Consider the following 24,436-nt stretch of genomic DNA (forward strand, 5'->3'; position numbering starts at 1 on the left):
AAGCATTCTAGCATTAACTTTCTACTGCACAGCTCTGCCAGTAAGCATTCTAGCATTAACTATTTACTACCTGAAGGTGAAACATGGCGTTAAATGTGAGCCAGCTTAGTTAGGCCAAATGTGTGTAGTATGCAGCTACAATCCCTTTTTACATTGTAAATTCAACTTTACATTATTTTCATACCCAAAAGTGGAGACGTTTTGAATGTTTAAAAGAACTGTGCTATCTGTTAAATTCAAGTTTAAGTAAAAAAAAAAAACTTATTTAAAACCTTCACATGACTTTGTTGTACATTTTCACATAACTCACTTGGCAGTCTAACAGGGTCTGAATGACTGAGTTAATATACACAGAGTTAATATAACAGTTAAAATTTCAATGTTCTGACACTACTCATTTTTTAGTTATGTGAGATACATACATACATACATACATATGCGCAGACGCCACAAAAAATCTCTTCTGAGAAAATTCATTGAAATCAATTTTATAATTTGTTTGGGGGATGGGAGTCCTTTATTCTATCCTTATGTAGAGATGTCAGGCAAAAACATTGCTAAATTGCATTCGATAGCAATCAAAATGGATATTTTCATTGAAATATGATTCCTGGAATTTTTCAGGATTACAATACTTCCTTTACATTAAAAGCATGACAATCATTGTAAAATTTAAGGGTCAAGGGTGGTTACAATTTCTTATCAATGTAAGTTTTGTTAGTTCACTTTTAGCTTTAAAAATCAGTTTGCTAATAACCTAAATGTGATTTTATTTACAAAAATTAAATAATATTGTAATCTTCATACATAATACTTGTTTTCTTTCTTGCATAAACACATTTGCTACTTTTGTGTGAAAACTGGTGTTAGCAAACTTTACTTTTTCCAGCTTTGTTGATTTTACTGCCGCAACTTTTGGAAGCCAGTATATTTACCATTCCTGCAGTAAACACAACATTTTAAATTTAAGCAGCAATTCATTTTAACTTTAAATATATTCAAGAACAGAGTGGGGAAGAACAAACAACAGCTAACTAGTAGATCCACATGAATATATCATCACAGAACTAAGCACCAATGTCAAAAAAATTTAGCACAGAAGCTACCCCATCATGGTCAAATACACAAATGCCGACATTTTTCCACATCTGCTTCACTTTATCACTTTTAATAATTTACTTTAACCAGCATGTGATACAATATTGCCATTTACGCTATGATGTAGTTGCTGTGAAATAAAATAAATCAGAACAATTTCTTAGTCTTAAATTTTACTTTTAAATTGTGCAACTGCTGCTACAACAGCAAATGTCAACACTAATAACTCGTAAGAAGCAAACTGAACATACCAAAAAACTAATGTGCATAAACTAGAGTATAAAACATTATATAGCTATATATTTTTTTAGAATGGGTTACAGCATTACTTACGTCAAATTAATTCTTTAATGTTCTACTGCATTTTCTCAGAAAATCTAGTTCTTATCTATTGTTTCTTGCAATCTTCCTAAATGCAATTGTATTCAATTTTTTACAATTTAGGCAAAAAGCAGAATTTTTTTAGCTCTTTTAGACAGAAACAGAAAGCAGTTGTCTTGTCACTGTGAAAAGGAAAGAAATAGCATGTCATTATCGCAGAGTTGCTAGTTGGTTTATATTATACTGTAGTGTTAAGTTATGTGTGATTCTTTTATTATCAGCAGGTCTAGAAACTGAATTGTGTTATTTTTTGTTTACAGTGAACTGTAGATTAGGGAATTGAATACAATGAAATTAATACCACCACTGTAAAATAATTAAGAAAAAAATTAAACTTTCATGAGTATTAAATTTTCATGAAAATTAGTGCAATTAATCCATTTTCATTTCACTTTTCACTCTGAAAATGCAACCTGGATAGCGTGTTATAACAACCCCACAATCCTATACTGTAGCAGCTAGTCTGTAAAATTTATTTAATCAAATTTAAAACATTTAACAACTAATTCAAGCTAATTTAGAATTAGACCAATAATACAAACTGCACAAATGTGATGAGTTATCACACCCTTCTAGATCTCTTAATTCCTATGGCACACTCAATAAAAATTTTCTTATACATAAATATTCTCACAAAGCACTCACATTTTAACTAAGCAAAATTATTAAAGATATTACTCTTTCAAGTGTATAACAAAACTAAAAAAAGATACAACAAAATGTATAACAAAACTGAAATGAATATCACAAATATAAAATAAGACATCTTCCAGAGATTTAACTTTTATCATTTTTTAATCATTTATACTGACTTTTTCCTTTAAATTGTTGCACAGGAGATTTAGGTGACATGGTTTTAATTAAGAGAAGATGAACTGTTTAGGATGATTTTAATAAAATTAAATTAGTATAAATAAAAACATATATATAAAATAATAATTTTTATAATAAACACAGTCCTTGCTTTATATACCACATGGACTTCTAATTATGCATACTTTTAATGCATATAATTTTTACATTACCCTGATTTACATAAATTTCTACCACTGACATCACACATAGACTAATTAATAAAAACATCAGAAGAAAGATAATTTAGAACATTTTTGAAGAGCAAATATTTCCCTTCTTTTATTTACATCACTATAATATAAAAAATACTTTTCAACTGATATTAATATTTCAAATACTAATACTTCAAATCAGGGCTGTGGAGTCGGTAGGGAAAAAGACTCCGACAGCCTCATATATATATGTAACATATACACATGGGTTACAGCTTATTTTTTTAATGTGAAAGTAATAGATGTTACATGAAAAAAAAAATGGCATAGCAAATTATTTATATAAATTAGCATTTATTATGAAATGGAAAAACTGGCATTAGTTATTTCTAAGAAACAGTACAGCTTCGGCAATATCTTCTTTGTTGGAGGGCCATAGATCCGATTTGATAAACTTCAGAGCTAAGAACAGTCTTTCCACACTAACTTGAGTAGGAAGAAGAGTTGTTACTGTTAACGGCTACTTACTTTTCAGGATAGATTTCTATAAGTTCTAAAAGAGGTGTCTTGCAAGCACAATCATATTTCTCTATTTCTTCAAAGGCTGTGTAGAAATCTTGTTTGTATTTTTTCATTTTTATATCTAAAGGCTCTTGGTTCTTTATTTTCATTTGCTTTGCCTTAGGCTTTTCAATATTATTCAAAAATATTTCTCAAAACCTAATTCATCATTAGAAGACGATGATAGAGACTCAATAGCAATGTCTGCAGTTTGACTGTCCTGATTTGAATTCTCCAATTGTTCTGAGAATAATTTCATTTTTAATGAAAGTTCATAGACGGCTTTATTTGCCTTTTTAATTTGTTCGTTATCCAAGATAATTCGGTGTTACGGATCTACGTACATTGAATCCAGCAAGATCGCATTGTCTAGCAAACTAGTTTCTCTTTTCTTCATTGAAGAAATGATTCCTTCTGCAATAAGCCCTTCATTTCAGAAAGAGCAAACATCCCATTCTTCCATTCTCGCCTCCTGTCAATTTTTCAGTTTGCAGCTTTTTTGTGGCTATATACGGTGTAGAAAAAAAAAAAAAAAAAAAAAAAAAAAAAAGAGTTTCAATTCTGCAAGATCATTACACAATCTTTCTGTTGGTGAAATATTAGGGTTATCTACATCTTCTAAAAAAGTTCTTATTTTTCTAAAAACCTTTTTATCATCAAATATGCACTTCCTTATTGTGTTGCTTGATCAATAACTGCTACTTTTCTTGCTCACTTCCTCAGAATGGCATCAATTTTGGGAGTTCTTGCTGCTATTGCTGCTGACCTAAAGTTACCAGTGAGATTTATAACTAAATGAAATAACTAAATAAATCAGTTTAATCGCTAATGGCAAATATCACATCCATGCTCCTTCCATATATTTATTTATTTATATGTCAATAAAATAGAAAATAGCTATTTATTAATGTGTACATAAATAAAAATAATAACTCAACTTGTCATTAATTTTTTTCTATTCATTTTAATTTCATTTCAAATTCAAACTGTCCAACAAAAACTGGAGTCGGAGTCGACCTGTTTTTAGCAACTCCACCTCAGACTCCTTTTACTCCCAAATGTGCCTGAGTCTGACTCCGACTCCACAGCTCTGCTTCAAATAATACTCAAATAAAATAATACTCTTCAAATATACTAACTGTATCCCAATATTCAGGGTGAAGAGATGGTTCTTCAGCTTGAGTTATCTGTTCCATTTTGGGTTCAGCAAATAAAAAATGCCATTTTATCCATTCGAGCAATTTATATAAAACTCTGGTACCTAAAAATAGAAATAAGGAAAAACAAATTATGACACAAAGGGCTAGCAATAATGACAACAGGAAAAAGCAGAACAATAAAATTCCGTCCTTACCAGAATGAGTCTCAATAATCAATGACTGTAATAAATGCCAGAGGAGCTCAATGTCAGAGAACATTTGAAGCTGAAAATCAGGAGGAAAAAAACATATAATATATATATACACACACAAATACAGACATACAATACATAGATTCAATTATAAAAAATATGCATAATACTCCTTTCACTTGCATTAAGGAATTAAGAGAAGTGGTAGATATATAAGAACATTTCATTGTTAAATATATAGATAAAGCTACTGAAACTAGTGCAACTGTATGCAAAAAAATTCATTGTGATTTAATAAAACATGAAACAATAAATAATATATACAGTACCATTAATGATATGGGAATGACAGAAATTAAATTCAGACTAAGATATCATAAGTAAATTAACTTTGATATGGAGAAAATTAATTATTCAAATGTAATGATAGAATCCAGATTTCATAAGAAAACTACTGGGTTTGGATTAATCACTTATGGTGACAATACATACATCAGTTGTGTTAGATCAAGCTGTTTGAATGTTTTATTTTTTATACAATCAAAAAATATAGTAACCACAGCATCATTTGTAATAGTAGTCAGGTCCAAAAATTAAAGAAAAATAGGAGGTTTTTGTTGCTGTATGATCTTTAAATTTTGATTTGTTTATATTCATGAATCTCAGTAAAAAGAAATGAGCACCAATAATGAGTTAAATGAGCTGCTTAGTGTAGATAATTTTATAAAAACATTGAAATTAGCTGACAAAGAAAATTATATTTTGTGTTCCAGTAATTTACTAAAACAAATTATCCCAAGTAATTGAACACTTTTATTCTATCAGATGTTTTGTTATTTGGTATATATTAACTTATAATTTTAATTATTTTACGTTATTTTCTTTAATGATATAAATATCTAAAAGAATTCAAGTTCATGTTAACAGAAACTATAATAAGTAATTATACAAATTCAGCTAATAGAAACTGCTTAAATATACCGTATTTGACGGCATATAAGACGCACCCTTATTTAGAAGGCCACACACATGTAGATGTAGAAAAAGTTATGTGTGTCTAGATCTTTATCCGGGCTAAAAATAGCATTCAGTATTGAAAGTTAACCTGTGTCCTTCACGTATAAGACACAGGTAACTTTTTTGAGACCAAATTTAGGGAAAAAAAAGTACGTCTTATATGCCGTCAAATACGGTAGTTCTTCATGATCAGATTCAAAAAGTCCTGCCACTCAGAGAGCTACAGCTACGGAAAAAAGACCATCTAAGTAACAGTAAATTTAAATTCACATTACTAGGAATCAAAAGGAAGCATAAATGATAACACTTTATCCAAAGAATTTAAAATGTGCAAATACTGATGCTTCTAATAAAAAAGTAAATTTTTTGGACCTTCTGACTGGCCAGGCCATATACAGGGTGATTCTAAATTGTTTTTGCAAATTAAGAATACCCATCCAGACGAGCAATAACTTAGAACATAGGACCCTATGTTCTACGTTATTGCTCATTGTCATTTTCTCATTCCACTCCGACAGGCAGAAAAGAGGAAAGTAGAAATGCATCGAAAAAGAACAAGGAGACTATACCCTAAGACTATCAAGAATTAACTGTATGCAAATTTGCACTGAGAAGAAGCAGCATTTTGTGCTTAGTTTGCACCGGAGAAAGTCAATCAGAGCAAACAGTGTCCTTGAAAACAGCATAACATCATCACTTCAAGTATTACCTTGACAACATCGTCTAAACTATTCATGAATGCTATGGTGGAGTATACGTATTAATTATTAGCAGATATTCACCTCACATAAGCTGAAGCAAATAGGAATGAACGCAAAGCATGAAGATTGTATGAACAGCGGTTTCCAAGTCATCAAACCTTTTCCAGTGTTGATCGAAGACTGCAAGAAACTGGTTCTTTTGCCATCTCAAAAAGCAATGCAGGACGTTCGTGGTAAGCACGAACGCCAGAAATTAGAAAAGTGAGTTTTAACTAGATTTGAAGTAGCTCTTTCCACAAGTACGCAAGCAGAGACATGCGAAATGGGTATTTCTCAGCCAACGGTGTGGCATATTTTACACGAGGAACACATGCACTCCTACCATGTGCAAAAAGCACAATCTTTAAACACAGATGATTATCTCTGCCAGGCAGACTTTGCGCAGCAGATGCTTGGAATTAGGAATAATGATCCACAAATTCCTGCATTAATATTATTAAGTGATGAGGTAACATTCATCAATGAAGGCATTTTCATTGTGCACAATCAGCAGGTTTGCTCTCACAGCAATCCCCACTGCCCTACCCCTCACAAACAACAGCAGAAATTTTCCATGAATGTTTGGTCAGGTATCCTATCCTGCCAGGCCTGATTACCTGGTAGCCTTTACATCATGCCAGACCATTTGACCGATGCAACATACCGTATTTTCTTCGAACAAAGCGCTTTCCAGTTTATTGCAGGCTTTTCCACTCCCCATCCAAAGAAACATAGTTTACACACAATGCAGCCTCAGCAAACTTTTCCGTCACGGTCCGTAATTTTTTTTTAATGCCACATATCCAGCACAATGGATCGAACATGGAAGACTTGTAGCTTGGCCTCCTCGCTTAACGGACTGAAGTTTTTCTTCTGGAGGCACATGAAATATTTAATGCGCGAGACGTGTCTGGACTCGGCTGAAAATCTGGTGGCGAGAACCACTGTTGTTGCGGATAAAATTAATACGACACCAGGAATCTTTGAGAGGGTGCGCCAGTTGTTCCTTCGCCGATGTCAACTGTGCAACGACATGCGTGGTCAGCATTTTGAGTATTTTCTGCGAGTTTTTCACTAAATAATAAACTGATTATGCAACTTTTGGTCTTGTTCATTCACTTTCCCAATGTTGTTCTAAGTTCAGGTAGGAATTCTAATATTCCTCTTTTCTGCCTGTCAGAATGAAATGCGACCCTATGTTCTATGGTAATTATTGCTCATCTGGATGAGTACTATCATCCCTCTTAGTTTGTAAAAACAATTTAAAATCAACCTGCATATATCCAAATTATTTCTGATAATGTCTTGAAGAAAATATATACACATACATAAGTGCATCTTGAAATATGTCCAAGAAATCAAGGCAATATAGCAAAAGTAAATAAATTCCAGTATAAAGTACCAGGATCATTTTGGCATTAAAATCACAAACTCATGGCAGTTTTGAGAATGTTGGTGCAAAATCAATGCCTGGCTGATAGGTTAAACAGAGATAAACAACGGCAATTTCTTAACATGACAAAAAAATGGCAAATTTTAATTTTCTAATAAGCAAATATCAAAATTGCAGTACACATTCACATGCTTCTTAACATAATTAATGAAGAATTAAAAGCATTCATACTGAGGAATATGACAAAAAATTATTTACTCACACATACTTCACATAATTTTGAAGTTGGTTGCTACCTGGCACCTGGAGTACTTAGAGCTGATTCAGACAATAAATTATGATTATTGTACCATTTTTAAGGTCATTTTAGTGATAAAAGGAAGTTACTTTGCACATTTTTAAATATGTTTTGCATTTGTTCATTTTAGTGGACTAAAAATGGACATAACATCTGCAAAGACAGCAAAAATTATCGGAATTAACAGTCACACATCCATAACTGTAAGAAATATTGCTTCCGCGGTTGGTGTTGGAAGATAGAACATATCTCGAATTCTGTATGAAAATTATGAAAGTAGATCATTTTCTTCACAAAGAAAAGGAAAATGTGGAAGGAAAAGGAAAACAACTAAAAATCTGATCAACTCCTACTCCGAAACAACATTATTAATCCAACAAAAACTAGCAAAAACCTTAAAAGAGATTCATAGGCTGTTGGTATTGATATTCACATTCAAATGTATGGCTTCTCATTGCTGGTCAGAAAGTGAATAAACCAATTAAAAAAACAACTTTGCAGATGTCAAATGAAGCAAAAACAATTAATGTGGACCAAAAAAACAAATGTTGGACTATAATAATATTATTGCATGTACTGCAATTGCATATACAGTATTATAAGTTCAATATCCAGCCACTAATCATCTAAAATTCGGACCTCTGGATTGCCAGCAATCTTTATATATAAATCTATATTGTTTTATGCTTGCAGATTTGATATATTTTTTATAATGAAACATGTGGTGAGCCCTGTTTCTTAACTTCAATTCAGCATTGACACAACACTGGCAAATCATTATTTATTATTTTTAGCTTTCATCACTACATGAATATCAACTTACTTCAATTTGAGAAATAACTCACCCGGTAATGTCTAAACTCTTTTTTTTTATTAAATATTAGTAGATGAATATCAAAGAGCATGGTAACTTTTTGTTGACATTACACTTGACAATGATTATAGATCTCTGCTACGAAGTATTAAGTGCGCTGACGAGGAGAAATTTAACAGAAAATCTTTCCTCACATACAAAAAATAAGCTTTGTAAATGATACTCACAGGCTGAAAGATTACATTTAGCACTGTTTGAATTGAGTATAACTGATATGTTATTCAAATAAGCCAGTGTCAGAGCTTGCGCAGCCACACTGAGTGGCAGAATTTAGGGGAGGCAAAATTTTTAGAATTTACAGAAGCAACAAAATTAAAGCTTGGCAAAATCTTTATAATTTAGGCAAGTGTTTAGCAGAATTTCCTACCTGCAATGCAGGAATCTATTCATTCACGACTCAGATAAGCCTTAATGATGTACAGGAAACAGGTGTAAGCATAATAAATAATTTAAGCTTAATTTTATCAGTATACAAAATAAGCAAGAAAAAATTTAGCAGAACAGGTCTTTAGCCTCTAATCTCATGACACATCACCAACAGTTTATAGCAGACACTAGCTAAGCTTTATGACAATAACCTTGAATTTGTAGGCATCTAACTATTGCAAATAAAAAGCAAAATTTTCCAATAAATGGGAATTTTAAAGAAATGTGGAGAAATGATAATAAATTAAGACTTGTGCTAGAACATCATTCTTCAATGCAATCAACTCTCCTTACATCATAATATCAAATTCAAATACATGGCAATTGAGCAGTTGTATAAGCCAAGCTAGCATATTCAAATTTTCAGTGTCTTGTATACTCTTTTTTGCATTGTTCCTATGTTTTAGTTGTGTGTCTTTACATTTTTAAACTGCACTTTCTGCATAAAAAAAATTTATATATTTAAAAAAATTATTAGTACTTTTTAAAATATATTAAGTAACTTGTGTATTTTCCCCTTATTAAAGTATATTAAGTAACTTGTATTTTCCCCTTGATTTACAGATGTATATTTGTATGATTTCTTCCTTATTACAAGATATAGCAGTAAACAATAATGTATCAATTTTACATTTGGGGGGTAATGAATAGAATTAAGCACATATACATTTAAACAAATGCACACACATACATACCAAAAAAAAAAAGTTCCAAATAAGAAAGAAATAAGAAACATATGAAAACTTACTAGTTCAAAATGTTCTTCATCTCTCGTGGATTCTGTAATAAAAAAAGACACATTACCAAAGAACTAATCTTACAGACTAGAAATAAGTGTTAGGATATTAAGCGAACTGCATTTTTTAAATGAATTTATTCATGTGCCATATTTTGAATATGGCATGCATATTAAAAAGCTATCAATAAAAATAGACATTTCAAAATACTACTCAAAACACTAGAATTTTAACAACAGAAGGATAAACTTATTTACGTTACATATGGCATTATTTACGTTACATATGGCAAAACTCAAAAATTTCCTTGAAGCCAGCTTGTTCAATGTGATTTGAATCTGAGGAAAACTATTAATGTTTACTCGTTTATAGCTTGACCACCGATGGTTAATTCATACAAATGAAAAATTTCTATCTTAATTTTAAAAAGAATCAGTATTGGTATCCAACAGCCACATAACACTAGAATAGATTATTTAATTTAGAAGAAGCACAAATGTTTTCTGCTTAAGCTCCATCCCACTTTTTTCTAAAACACAAGTATGAAATGAAATTAAAAGACTTTATACTTCTTTTGCTCAACTACCAGTCTCTCGACAGAATTTTCATATAAAGAAATATCAAATGCTTCCACTTAACAAATGTCTATAAAAATGAGAGATAATGAAGTTTAAAAAAACATGACTACTATGCGTATAAAACAAGTTCCAAAAGCATGTTGTAAGTTTTCATTAAGTATCATATTTTATGCATTAGTTCTATAAACAACCAAAATTACCAAAAAATGACAGAACAAATTACGTATTTTAGTTTGTTGTTAAGTGTGTGCATTTCGCTAAAAACAAATATCCTTTGAAACTATTTTAACCCTCTGGCCTTCCATGGGGTTTTGCTAAAAAAGCCCATTCTTGATTTAATACCAAAATTGCCCTAGTACTTCATATCTGGATTTATGTACTTTTAATATATTGTCTTAATTTCTTGGGCATATTTCAAGATTCACGTACATATACTTTCCTTAAGATGTTCACAAAAAATATATTAAGCCATATATACAGAGTTGTACCCAAACAGGAGACTGAAATTCCCTGACTTTTCCAGGTGTGTACGAAGAAAATTCCAGTCTAGACACATAGTATATGTTGACTGTACTGAGAGTAAATTTATTAAAGTACCACTTTGAAGACACAAAAGTTTGCTAATTACATACGACTTTGATTAAAAAAAACTTAGTTTTGAATCCCCAAAGCATTACTATTATAACTATATTAGGAGTTGTTCTCCTATGTAAATTTAAATTAAGTTTTTGCCTAGCTAAAACAACCTGCTATACAATATATGCATACAAAACCAACATTCTCTTCAGCAATCAATTGTATCGCAAAATTATATAAGTCCAAATAAATTCCTTGTACTACTTTTTATGAAGTAAAGGAAGTATTGTAATCGAAAAAAAAATTGGGGGTATGTATTTCAATGAAAATATCCATTTTGACAGCTCTAGAGTCCATATCCATGATTTTTTTGCATGACAAGCAGAATAAAGTTTTTTTTTTTTTTTTTCCCCCAAACGGATTGTAAAATGGACTTAAAATAGATTCAAAAGGGATTTTTCGTGACATCTGTATGTATGAACATATACTCCAAAAACTCAAAACTCAAAAAATGAATAGCCATAGAACATTCGAATTTTGAACATGGGAGTGCTATAACATCTAGTTGTGTATCTCCCTTTTTTGTTACAAATGGTCACACCAAGTCACCACCACGCATCCAGGAGTGTATACATAGAGAGAGATGTTTTAAGTTATTGTGTATGAATCAATTATCGAATGAGAAATATATCTCTAATGAAATTCGAGGAAATAATTTTAAATGAAGTGCAACAAAAAAATTTAAATAATTTAATAGACTATACATGAAAGTCATATGGTACCCATATCACATTTTTAATTACATGAAAAGAGAATATATTATTAGAAGTGATTGTTAGTGAACCTAAAATATTTACAGACACTGACACTGAAATATATTTATAATAAAATGTCGGCACAAATATAATTAGTTAAAAGTGTAACTTAAAAATTAATTTCACCTGCATAAAAACATACATTTACCAAATAAATTACATACTTACAATTCATTTTATCTAAAGAATAAACAAATCAGAAATGAAATCCATTGATTTTTAATGTTCGGCATAAATTTTTAAACACCGGATTTTTTCCAACATTCATTGTGATAAAATTATGTTATAAATGACAGCTTCATTGTTTTAAAAAGTACTAAAAATAAATTCTGGAATGGAAGCTATTGCGTAAAAAATGGCAATGAAGAAGCAGTTATATAGTTCGACAGCCGTGGAAGGATGGGGATTTCTTTCCCTCCAGCATAGCTCTTTCCGGAGAAAAGACCTTTCACGCCACAGCAAGTATTACCACCCCTTTTGGACAAGTCTACGTGTTTTGGCAGAAAGCCAACCAGGGCTGCGCTTGAGACGGTCGAACTATATCTATCCTTGCTGAACAATAACTTCTGTAATATTACAACAGTTGCTAAATTCTGAAAAAAGCAGTTTTTTTTTATGAAGTCAACAGACTTTTGGTGAAAAACTTTTAATATAAGCATATATATTACAAATTAAATGTAACTTTTGATTAGAATTGAAAACAAAGACATTTTGAATATTTAAACATAAGATTAATACAAAAATTAATAAAAAATTAACACAGAACTAGATTTGTCTTGATTCTGCAATTTGTGAGTTAAGAAAATCTCTGGTCAGTTTTTTTTTTTTTTTTAAACCACTATCACACATCTTTTTGCCCTCAAGTGGTTGATGATATGCACCACAAGCAGATTTGGTATATCATAACGTATATCGAAAGTTACATAATTATTCATCACATCTCCATTTACTTCTGTAGCATCATAAACATTTCACATTGCTGTTAAAGAATTTTCCTGAAGGTTTTGCACCAACATATTTTTTAACCGAGATACCACTTTCTACTGTGACACTGCCATGCAATAAAATTAGAACTAGCTTTACAGCACTCTAATTTCTTCAAAATATGAATTATTAATCAAGTCCTTATTAAACAATATGTTGCATTGCAGCATAGTTAACAAAAATGTCTTTTCAAACACCCTTATTTCTCAATAACAATTCTTTAAACTGCACTTATGATTTATGTGCATATTATATATACATAACCTCTCCATCCTTTCCTCACACAAAAATTCATTATATGTAATCAGCTTAGGATTTAATGAAAAAATGTATTTGTTCAAACTATACATACTTAAACGGGTTTCTTTCAACTATTTCTGATGCAAGTTTAACCAAAAAGGTTCTGCACTGAGTTCTGAATTATCTTTTCTTTAGATCAGACACTACACTTTTAAATAAACTTGCACCCACATCAATATCTGCAACATTACAATAAATGGCTTGATCCAGGTTATATATTTTTATCAATTTTTCAGGAGTTCCTTTCACAGAAAATCTATTTTGAGAGAAGCTATTTAGCATGTGGTAAGTTGTGTGCAAGGGGGCACATAAGATCAGCTATCTGAAATGATTTTAAAAATGGATGTAGAACTCCTGCAAACAAAAATTTAAAAAAATTAAAAATAGGATTTTTGCCAAAAGAAGCTTTTCTTTAACAGCTTCTCACAGTCTTTCAAATGACACAGACTTTGACAGTTCGGATGTTTTCACATGAGGAAAAACATCAATAATTCTCTCAGTAACAGGTATGTTTTCACATCTTCACAAAATTTTAGCAGAAAAGTTGCACAATTAGTGGTGGCAATATAATCTGCTGTCGAGCAGAACTATTTTGCATGCATGTCTATCTATGCATTATGGCTTTAAATAATGCACTTAGATATTCCATTTGGCAACTCTATGCCCAGCTAAGGCACCATGAACAACATGCAACCTAAGGACCCAATACCTAATATATGAAAGTCATTATTATTTGCTAAACTTTCTTTCACATCTCTAAATAATTTAAGACTGGCATTTGGTCCATCCAAGTATACTTCAAGTAATTTCTTTTCATCTAGTTTTGAAGTTCCCTCAAAAAAAATTCTCAGCTGGTAATTAGCAATAGCATGCCCTCAAAAAATTGACATGCGGAATCTTGTTCTCACTTTATTCCTCTCATTGCCCCAAAATCTATCAAAAAAAATGTTCATTTCACCTCTTTGGACAAAACTTCATCAAAAGCTTTAAAGCTTCATCAAAGCATATTACGAATTCAGTGTTCTTAAGATCAGAAATGAACATCTTTTTTTAAGTATGGAGCTACGTGATAACACTAAATATGAAATTTTTGTGAGTCCTTGGGTCACAGCTTTCTTGCTGTTATTAAATAGTTTCAGGAATAGAAGAGTAGCATCATTAAACACATTAAAAGAAACATGAATGAGCAAGTTTCATAGCCCACAGTTATTCCACAGCTTACACTTTGCCTTTAGTTACAAAGGAGTTTAGATTTGATGATCAAACAACTGGTGCTGGCAATTGCTGTGCTTCAAAACTCTTTTTATCTGTACAGTTTTTTCCTAATTTTCTGAGTTCGTCTTCATAGAAATTATTTTCTTACGCTTTACACTGTTTATGTGGCTTGGGATTGTTTTCCTTCCCATGTTACTGAGCTTGATATTTTTTAGCAAACTGTGCATTTTGCCATGTTAACAGCTCCTCGAATAAGTTGTAGTCATCGATTCCACTAAGGATTTAGATTAGTCTGCCCAATCTTGACTAAAAAATGTCTTTTGCAGAGATTTCAGAGCTAAAGAAAAGAAAGAACATCTAGTTAAGAATATTTTTAAATAAATTCAAGTATTTTAATATATCTATATTTAACTGCATACATAAGTAAAAAATATGTGTACTAAATTTCGTGATGGTATGTCATCAGACTGATAGAATTAGTTTCACGAGTATGTTATAGAAAACTGCATGAAATCCAGAAGTATTATTAACTAATAATAAATAAACTTAGAAGGAAGCCACAACAAATGATATGAATGACATTAAAATAAAGTTATTTACTAAAAGACAAAAAAAAAATTAAAAGTTGAACTATAGTAATCAATGGTATTTTGCCAAATATAGATATTTTAAATGATAAGCGTGGATGACTGAAATTTCAAAGGGGAGATAGATTAACTATTTATTTTTACTAAATGAAATATGTAAAACAGGGGCGTAGAAAATATTATATTTAATGCATTTGTTTTTGAATTCGGCCACAAATTCCATTGCTATTTCTTAAAAAATAATGTTTTAAATACGGATTATCTAAAATTCAAAACAACAAAAAATCAAGTTCAGAACAAATAAATATTTGTTCCTTTACCATGCAAAGTATCCCATTTTCTTGCATAATTTTGATATATACACACTGCCAATGATACTGAAAAGCTTAACAGTTCAATTTGATTTTTTTAATAATGCACAATATGACTGATTCAAAAGGTATCAATAGAGTTTTTTAGACTTAAATGCATTGTGCAAAGTCTTATCATTTTAACAAGCAACTATGATAGAATGTTAAGTAAACATTCATTTAAAAAATTATTTAATAATACATAAAAGATTACAATGTAATGTTTCACTTACCAGATTTTTGAATTGGAGATAACAGAAAAACAAGCTCTTTAAACCAAGAGGCAGAACTTTCACTCAATATACACAGATTTCTTGGTCTTCACAAGAATATGTGAATCATGCTCTCTGGATTCTGCAGGTTACTGGAAACTCATGATTTTGGAAACTTGCTTTGCCTTTCTAAAAGACAATCTGATTGCTGTTACAGAAATTGGCTCTATGCCAGCTGCTGGAACGATGCTCATAGGCTACATAATTCAGTAAGAAAGTGATCTACGTCCAATGCTGATGAAAAATCGCTTTTGGGAGGACCACCATATGAAATTCACAGACTTTTCCTGATTTTTCAGGTAGCATGACAAAATTTGCGTATATATATATATAATTTATTATTAGAAAAGGTTTTTATATATCATCTTCAAGGAAACAAAATTTAATTAAATTTCATTTAAACTAATTAAACGAATTGACAAAAGTTAGAAAATATTTTAGTACTTTAAGTAGTATTTTAAGTCAATAGATTTCTATTGTAATAAAAAATTATTTAAAATCTGTATTGAAAAAAAAAATTAAACTGTCAAAATTCTAAATATTAATATTAAAATTTTAAGTACTGAAAAAGCAGTTAATATCACTGATCGCAGATTAACTGACTTGTCAAGGGGAACAAATATATATATCCTTGCAGCAACAGGATTAAATAGTCTCTTCCAAAATAATTAGTCATACAAATATCACCTTGACAGCTACAAGGTGTTTAACTTATAGAAAGAAAGCAAATCTAGAAGAGGAAACATTATAATACAAGAATAATTCAATTAAATGGTCAGAAAAAATTTTCTCACAGAAAAGAAGAACTCGTATATTTTACCTGAAGCAGAATTCAAATCTTCAATACATGCTAAAATAATGCAACGATACTGCTGGCTAATTTTTAATATCCTACAAGATGTAAAAAGACACAAAATTAATTATTTAATAACCTGTTATTTCATAATTCAATACTTATTTTATTTACCACATTTGCGAGCTTTGGATGGCAACAGATCAAGATATAGATAAGATTTCAACTGGCTCAAAGGTAACTTTGTTGACAATTCGGTTTATGTTCTGTCTTATAGATTCTAATTAGTCACTGTGAGTAAAATAAATGTAGTATAGCATTTCTACACAGCACATCTTTTAAAGATTCATAATACCATTCTATGGGAATTGGAATATTCTCGAATTTCTACAATGTTCCACAATTTTGAGAAGACCGAATAGCACTTTTTTTTTTTTTTTTTAAATATCAAATATTATTTGGAAAACAGCAAGTTTATTTGCTTGTTCCTCCCCCTGAGCACCAACTACAATATGTGGGTTAATCAAAAAAGGGGCAAAACGGTTTTGAATCCTCTATTCTAGTTGGTAAATTGACAAACTTTAAATTGCATCTGTCATGTCTTGAAATCTCAACTTTGTATATGTAAGTACGAAGTCCGAGATCCAGATATCCAATATCCAGAACGACCTAAAATCTGGACCTCAAAGCTACCAACAACCTTTCTTTTTTGTACGATTTATGCATGCACACTCAGCAGATTTGTATTCCCTCCCATAATAAAACATGCATCGAGTAATGATTCTTAATTTCACTTCGGCACTAAATAAAATACCTCAGAAAGTTATTTTAGCATAAATTTTTGTGATTAATAACTTGGCTCTGTAGCTGCATACCTGCTTGGCATACATCTCAAACCGAAACATTCTACATAGAAACATTGTTGATTTTACACCTACTAATATTTTATATTCCAGACGGCAACCTGGTGAATCATTATTCATTACATTTTGCTTTCATCACCACACGTTTATCAGCACATGACAACTTGAGTAATGACTCAAGCAGCAATGCCTAAACAATTTTTTTCCTATTAGTAACTGAATAACAAAGAGTATGGTTATGTTGACATTATGCTTGGCGATAATTAAAGTTAAATGCGGAACGAAATGTTGACGAGGAAAAATTTAACAAAAATTTCTTTCCATATGCTAAAAATAAATTTTGTTCATGATACTCATAGGCCAAAAGATTACATTTAGTGCTATTTAAAGTAAGAATAACTGATTTTTCATTCACATAAAACGTGAATCAGCATCAGAGCTCATATGGCCGAATTTAATGAAGACAAAATTTTGAGAATTTTGAGAAGCACCAAGCAACAAAATTAAGGGATGACAAAATTTTTACAATAAAGAGAAAGCACTGGAACCCAAAATTTAGAACTTAGGGAGGCACTATATCCGAAGTTAGGACTTGCATAGACTGCATTAGGCAGTAAGATATCCAGTGCCTGCCCTCAATAAGTAGTATATGTATATGTGGAATTTTATTTATTCAGGACACAGATAAGCCTTAAGCATGTGCAAGAAAGAGATGCAAGTATAATAAATATTTAATATAATTCAAGCTTAATTGTCTCACTGCACGATATAAGCAAGACAAAATTTAGCAGAACAACTAGTCTTCTGTTGCCAATCTCATGATGCATAGCCAATAATGTATAGCGGACGCTATTAAGCTAGGCTAAAATTACACTTTATCAATTCCAGGGAATAGCAGATTTGTATAGCAGATAGTCCTTAACTTTCTAAATTGATCCAGCTCATTTTTTGCAGGCTGTTATTATAACAGCAATTTGAAAATTAGAGTTTGAACTTTCAATTATGTCGAAATAATTCTGGAGCTGCAAAAGGATCTACAAAGCGAAAAAATGTTTTGATGTCCATTACACAAAAAGTGGAATTGCCGCAAAAAATGGATAATGCTGTATCTGTCTCAAAATCTCGAGGAGTATGGCATTGGAAAATTAATTGCATACGACATATGAAAACAGAAAAAGGAACTTTTTGAAATTTTTGTGGATTCCGACACCTTACTCACAATGAAATCGGGAAAAATTTAACAAATTAAATTGAAAAATCATTCGTTATGCAAAAGGTGATGATTGAATGGGTTAGGTAGCATCGCAGTGAGGGCATGCCATTGACGGGTCCAATGCTAATAGCTTAAGCCAAATTATTTCATGAAGAAGTGAACTTAAAAAATGAATGCACATATTCAACAGGTTGGTTAACCAAATTTAAGAATCGCCAAGGTAAAAGGCAATTACAAATTTCAGGCGAAAAAGCTTCAGCTGATGCTGAACTATTTGCAGATGAATTCATTTAACTCATTAATAGTGAAAAGTTATCTCCAGAAAAAATTTACGACCCTGAAAAAAACTGGTCTTTTTTGGCCATGAACTGCTACCCCGAAATAACTTAGCAACCTCAGATACCTTAAAAAATACTTGGCATAATTTATGGCCAACTGCCATATTTCATGGTAGGATGATGAAGGTGATAGCCGCGAATTTGAAGTTTTTCGGATATTGCAAATTCAAACTGAAATTTTCCAATTAATGGATTTCGTAAAGAAATGTGGAGAAGTGGTAATAAATGAAGATATCACAGAAATTTTTTATTGCAATGACAATACCACAATCACGAATCAATTAACAGATGGCAAAATCTGTAGTATTGTATTGTTCTAAACCGAGAAATACCACTACTGATAGTGAAGTAGCAGAAAGGTTTTTGGAAACAAAAAAATTTCAATTGGCAACTTAGTGGAAATTCTCGACACAGCAATTACAGGACTTTAACAATGAAACCTTGTAAATAAACAAGAAATTATGTCTGTCTATAGAATTACAGAGGAAATATTAGCCCAAAAAACAAAGCAACTTACATTGAAAGAAATGTTTAAAAAGTAAACATATTAAGCATTTTTTTTTTTTTTTTTTTTTTTTTTTTTTTTTTGTAAATTTTGATATTCTTTAGATCATAAATGCTTCATTATTTCATAAATAACAATTTCATATTTTTAATTTTTATAATTTCTACATGCCATCTTATTAGATTTAAACTGATGATCTATAATATCCAGAAAAATCCCAAATCCAGAATTTCCGAAGTCCTAGCGAGTCTAGATCTCATTATTTATTACATTGTTCTATTATGACACTATTTCTATTTTGACACAAAATCAAACTTTTTCTGAAACACCATGTCAATTTTTTTATTCCTGTAAGTAAATTCTATGCCTCAAATTGTGCATAAATACCAAATTTTACAAAAATCACACAAGCAGTTTCAAAGATTGATTTGAAATTTGACATTAATTTTAACCCTTGTGAATATTTCTTATCTATTTACTATATTTATTCTTATCTTTTTCCCCATCATTTTTAATGTCAAGTTCTAAATTTTTTTTAATAATCACATAATTTTCCCTTCCTTCAAGGCATTTAGAAAATAAGCTCCAATAAATTTTAAAATAGATTTGCCTATACAGAAATTGTTTTCATCTTACTAAGGGGTTGATCAACCTTTTTTTGCCCTATACATCCCTTTCACCTTTGCTAGATGATCATCCCCCTTTTCCAAAATTCAAAAAATACATATACATTTTTTTGATTATTTTTGCTGATTATTCCTAATGTATTTTATAAATTAAACAAAATGTAAAGACAATGTTGATAAATACCAAAATTTGAATAAAAGTATTTTTTAATATATATATATTCATCAACTAAAATACTTAACAGGTAAATATAAGGCTGAAAACATTCTCTCCTATAGAGAAACCCCCCCCCAGTTGACTGCCTTTTGTACAGAGTGATTTGTTCATGGACTTTGTTTGCATGGACAATTACAGTGATGATGCAATTACAATGAACAGCTTCAAGAAAACAGAGATATCTAATGCACTTGATGGTTCTGAAAATAATTGCACGATGGAAGAGACTGAACGGTGATGAAGAATATCACAACAGTGGCAATGGTGACAATTTGCAGACTGTATCAGCAGACTAGGAAAACAGCAGTTCCAGCAGCACTGAGTGATTTGAGGTTAAGGGAGTAGCAGAGGATAATAATAAAATCAGGCAAGATAGAAGGAATGAAGATATCTTATTAGGTATTGTAATATTAATATTATTATGTATTATAATTGGAATGTATTAGTTTCTTTCAAATAAACAGTATTTTGATAGTTACCGACTTTTTATGCACTTTCTATTTGTTATGTAACTGTAACCACTTCTTTCAGAAACTAAATTAGTCACAAAATTTTCACCTGTTGATTTTCATATGATATAATTATTAAAAAGGGGAGAACGGACAAGCAAATACAGTGTATATAATTTATAAATGACCATATGTGATGACTTCAATGAATGACCATGTGCTTAACTGTGAACTTCAAACCTCAGATTATTTATTGTGAATTTTAAATTAAAATTTTTACACTTTTCAAAAACATTAAAATTTTTAAACCATATATTTTTAAAAACAGTTAAGATACTAATTCAGAAGTCAAACAACAAAAATCAGCGTTATATTTACAAAATTTTCACAGGACTAGTTTCGATGGTTTTACCGAACCACCATCCTCAGCTGCAAAACCGCAAATGAACAAGATAGGAAATAATGATTAGATAAGATAAGATAAAGCCTGGGCAAGAATAAGCAAGTGGCACCATCTGTTGGTGAAACCAGAACTAAAACATAATTTCTTTAAATGCCGAAGGCAAATTTGGATTGGAATTAGGATCGTTAACTAGGGACAGAAAGATTTTTATGAATGTGAAATGCCTCTAGAAAATCCAGTTGTTCAATGGAAGATGTTTTTTGAATAATTTTGGCAGCAGAAAAATTGAAAATGTGATTTTCGGACCAACAATGTTGAGCAACAGAAGAGTTCTGTGTTTCCTTTTTTCTAACAAATGCCTCATGTTCCTTGTTACAGTTAAGATGCCAAAAAGATATTTAGAAAAATTTCTACAAGAGAAAAAAATGAATTTCTAAAATTTCATTCATTTACAAACAAAATCTGATACTTGAGATTGTCAGTCATTAAAAATTTTAAATATGGATTTAATATACGATTAAAATTTATCAATAGGCATGAAAAAAACATATGCATGATTAATATATCAAAATATTAGAAAAATATGTATTATTATTAAAGCTAAATTAAAAGAAGCATGTAGAAAGAGGCTTCATATACATACAGTGCCATAAAATTTTATCATTACTTTTAGATTTAATATTGAATGCTGACAATATGCAAAAAACTGTAATTAGGAATTTTGCTATCCATTAAGATTTTTACTTAGGGTAATTGCTTAAAACTAACTAGAAATAACTGCTTGAAATTTTAAAATATATTTCATTTCTCAAACTTATGGTACAAAAATTCACTTGTTGCTTAATTTTTTCCAGAAAAACAGATAAATTAGTCTTTTAAAGTATTCACATTCTTATACTAATATCAGTGCACTTTTATATTACCAAAGCTCAACGCCAGTGATAAGATTTTTGGCACACACCAGACAGTTTGAAAAAGCTTTTCGGTAGTTTGAAATTATTACTGTCTTTTCATACTAATACAGATTTTGTGACTATCTTCAAGCAAAATTATATTTCAAACAAATCTATTGCTTCAAATTTGTGAAACTTCTTAATTTTTTATGTCTAAGATAATCACACATAAAATTTTCATTTGCCAATCATACAAGATTTACAAGCTAATTTGTAAAGGATTTTTTATAATTTATAAATTGACTTCTGATTATGATTTCCAAACTTATTGCACTGCTTGCAACATCAATACTTTAAACAAAAGCACCTTAAACAGAATCAATAAATAATTAGATAATGTTAATTATATAATGCCATAAAATTTACCCCTGTGAAATCAACTAACTGAAGGAGTTTTAAATTTAGATTAATTGTGAAGATTATCACAACAATGGCAATGGTAACAAGAAGCTAATTCTTTGATCATATATCTTGACATCGACTTCAATACATGTATGGCTTTTCTATTATCATCATTCAATAAATTTTTGAAAGATTAACAATTTTATATTAAATCCTTATTATGTGTTTTTAAAAGTACTATGTAAGAAAAAAATTATCACTGCATATTTGTAGTTATTCAAAACATCCAGGTAGCAAAATGCACGCATGCTAAAAGCACATAAAATGTTAATGCTAAGTTATTTATGCTGATTTATCATGACCATTGTATTAAAAATTAGTACGTCACTTGCCTTCAACTCATTTCAATAGCAGAACTAAATTCATTTAAGTTTTCATTAGTAATATATTTTTCCTTGATTTCAAATACATTCTGCAGTTTTAATCTACTCTGTATTCTAATAAATTTTTTTCAAATTTCCAAGTAAACAAGGTTGTAAAACAAGTTTAATAGTTATACTTTATATTGTAGTTTCCTGTTGACAACATTTATTCTGATACGAGCATGGTGCCAAAAATCGTCAAAGGAAACACAAGTTTAAAATTTTTAAACTAATGTAATATCTAAAACAATGGGAGGTAACACTGCACAAATAAATTCTAAATCTAAAAGAATGAGGATAGCCTTACTTGAGCAACATGGAGCCAGAATAGCTTAACCAAGATGTCGAAAAAAACTTTATTCTGTCAATTTATCAGAAACAATGGCTAAGAATTACTTTGTCAAGAATTTGATACCGAGAAAGTCCTTTGTTTCAACTCAAACCTGAGCAAACTACTAAGACAACTACTACACCAGAACCACCATAGAAAGTACACAAGAATTTCAGACCTGCTTTGAACTAAACTGAAAAAGACATCTTAAGAGAAGAATCATTTCTTCACAATGAAATAGTGAACTAACACGAGAAAAAATAATTCAATTTATTGACGAAAATCTGCCTGAATATTACTTACACTTGTTGAATATCAAACATTCATTTTTAATGCTCTTTTGTTTTTACACAGGAGGATCTACATATTATAGGGTACAAAGGGTATATCCTACACATAGATATACAAGAGGGTCTATCTATTAATAAAAATACCTTTACTCTACAATTTAATAAAATAATTTTCTATGTGAAATAAGTACATCTGGGAAGTGTAAAGGCACATTATGTAGAATTTACTAAGAAACAAACTGTAGAGTGATTTATACACATATAAAAATATATGCTAATATTGTCAGGAAACAACAGACAAATTATTATGATAAGTCAATCTAGCCTTGGCATGTGATGAGGTATTCACTTTACACATATTTAATAATAATCTATACTATTTGAATATTATATAGCAGCATTCATAAGCTTTTAAAAGTAAAAAAATTACGTCATGTCTAAGTGAATAGTCATTTTATAATCAAAAGTACATACTCTGTGCTCTTCCTTCCATCTTGAAAAGTTTGAGCTCTTGTATTTAAAGATAAAAATACACCTAAAAAATTTTCAAAAATGTTAGTATAAAATGAACATAAACATTAGCTTTAGGAACAACCAAAAACTTTCAAAGTATATGAAAGCATATAAGAAAATATAATTATATCTTCAGCATTTTATACGCCATTCATTCTGATTAATTACACTGAATTAAATCATAACATTCTGGCCTTATAAGTATCTAATACAGTAAATCAGGCCTTCAGTGGATGGTTCCAACCCCAGAATTTAAAAGCAAGTCACCACTTACTTATTTAAAGGAAATATGCACTAATGAACAGCAAAGTACGTATTTAATAGAATAGTTCCTTTTCCCTTTTTAAAGTCTTTTAATTTACTCTTCCAAACTCATAAACAAGATCCATTCAAGAAATCCCTAAACTTTAACAACAAGATGCTAACATTTCACATCTATGCATGTACAGTTGTTGGATTTCAGATAACTAGTTTGTATTTTATGTGCACTTTCATTTAATTTTATTTACTTCAGTTTCCTGTTAAGATCCTTCTTTCAAATTTCTACGTTGATAATTTAGTAACGAGCTTAAATAAAACTGATGTACTACCCTTCAATGAGATTTCTCGAGTCATACA

General features: G+C 30.3%; 1 protein-coding gene across 5 annotated transcripts in view; it reads right to left on the reverse strand.

Annotated features, from left to right (window-relative positions):
• Window positions 1-24,436, reverse strand: part of Nup75 (nuclear pore complex protein Nup75) — a 120,874-nt gene that overhangs the window by 82,221 nt on the left and 14,217 nt on the right. For all 5 annotated transcript variants that reach the window (XM_085813878.1, XM_085813876.1, XM_085813877.1 and 2 more), the window contains exons 4-8: window positions 23,780-23,840; window positions 16,381-16,451; window positions 9,895-9,926; window positions 4,402-4,471; window positions 4,187-4,308 (exon numbers count right to left, since the gene is read on the reverse strand). In XM_085813878.1, the coding sequence (XP_085670004.1) occupies window positions 4,187-4,308; window positions 4,402-4,471; window positions 9,895-9,926; window positions 16,381-16,451; window positions 23,780-23,840 (356 nt within the window). The remainder of the gene's footprint in view (window positions 1-4,186; window positions 4,309-4,401; window positions 4,472-9,894; window positions 9,927-16,380; window positions 16,452-23,779; window positions 23,841-24,436) is intronic.

Source organism: Stegodyphus dumicola, chromosome 3 (assembly GCF_044657685.1).
Source record: "Stegodyphus dumicola isolate Sdum_Otavi_A_Nest chromosome 3, ASM4465768v1".
Lineage (NCBI taxonomy): Eukaryota > Metazoa > Arthropoda > Arachnida > Araneae > Eresidae > Stegodyphus > Stegodyphus dumicola.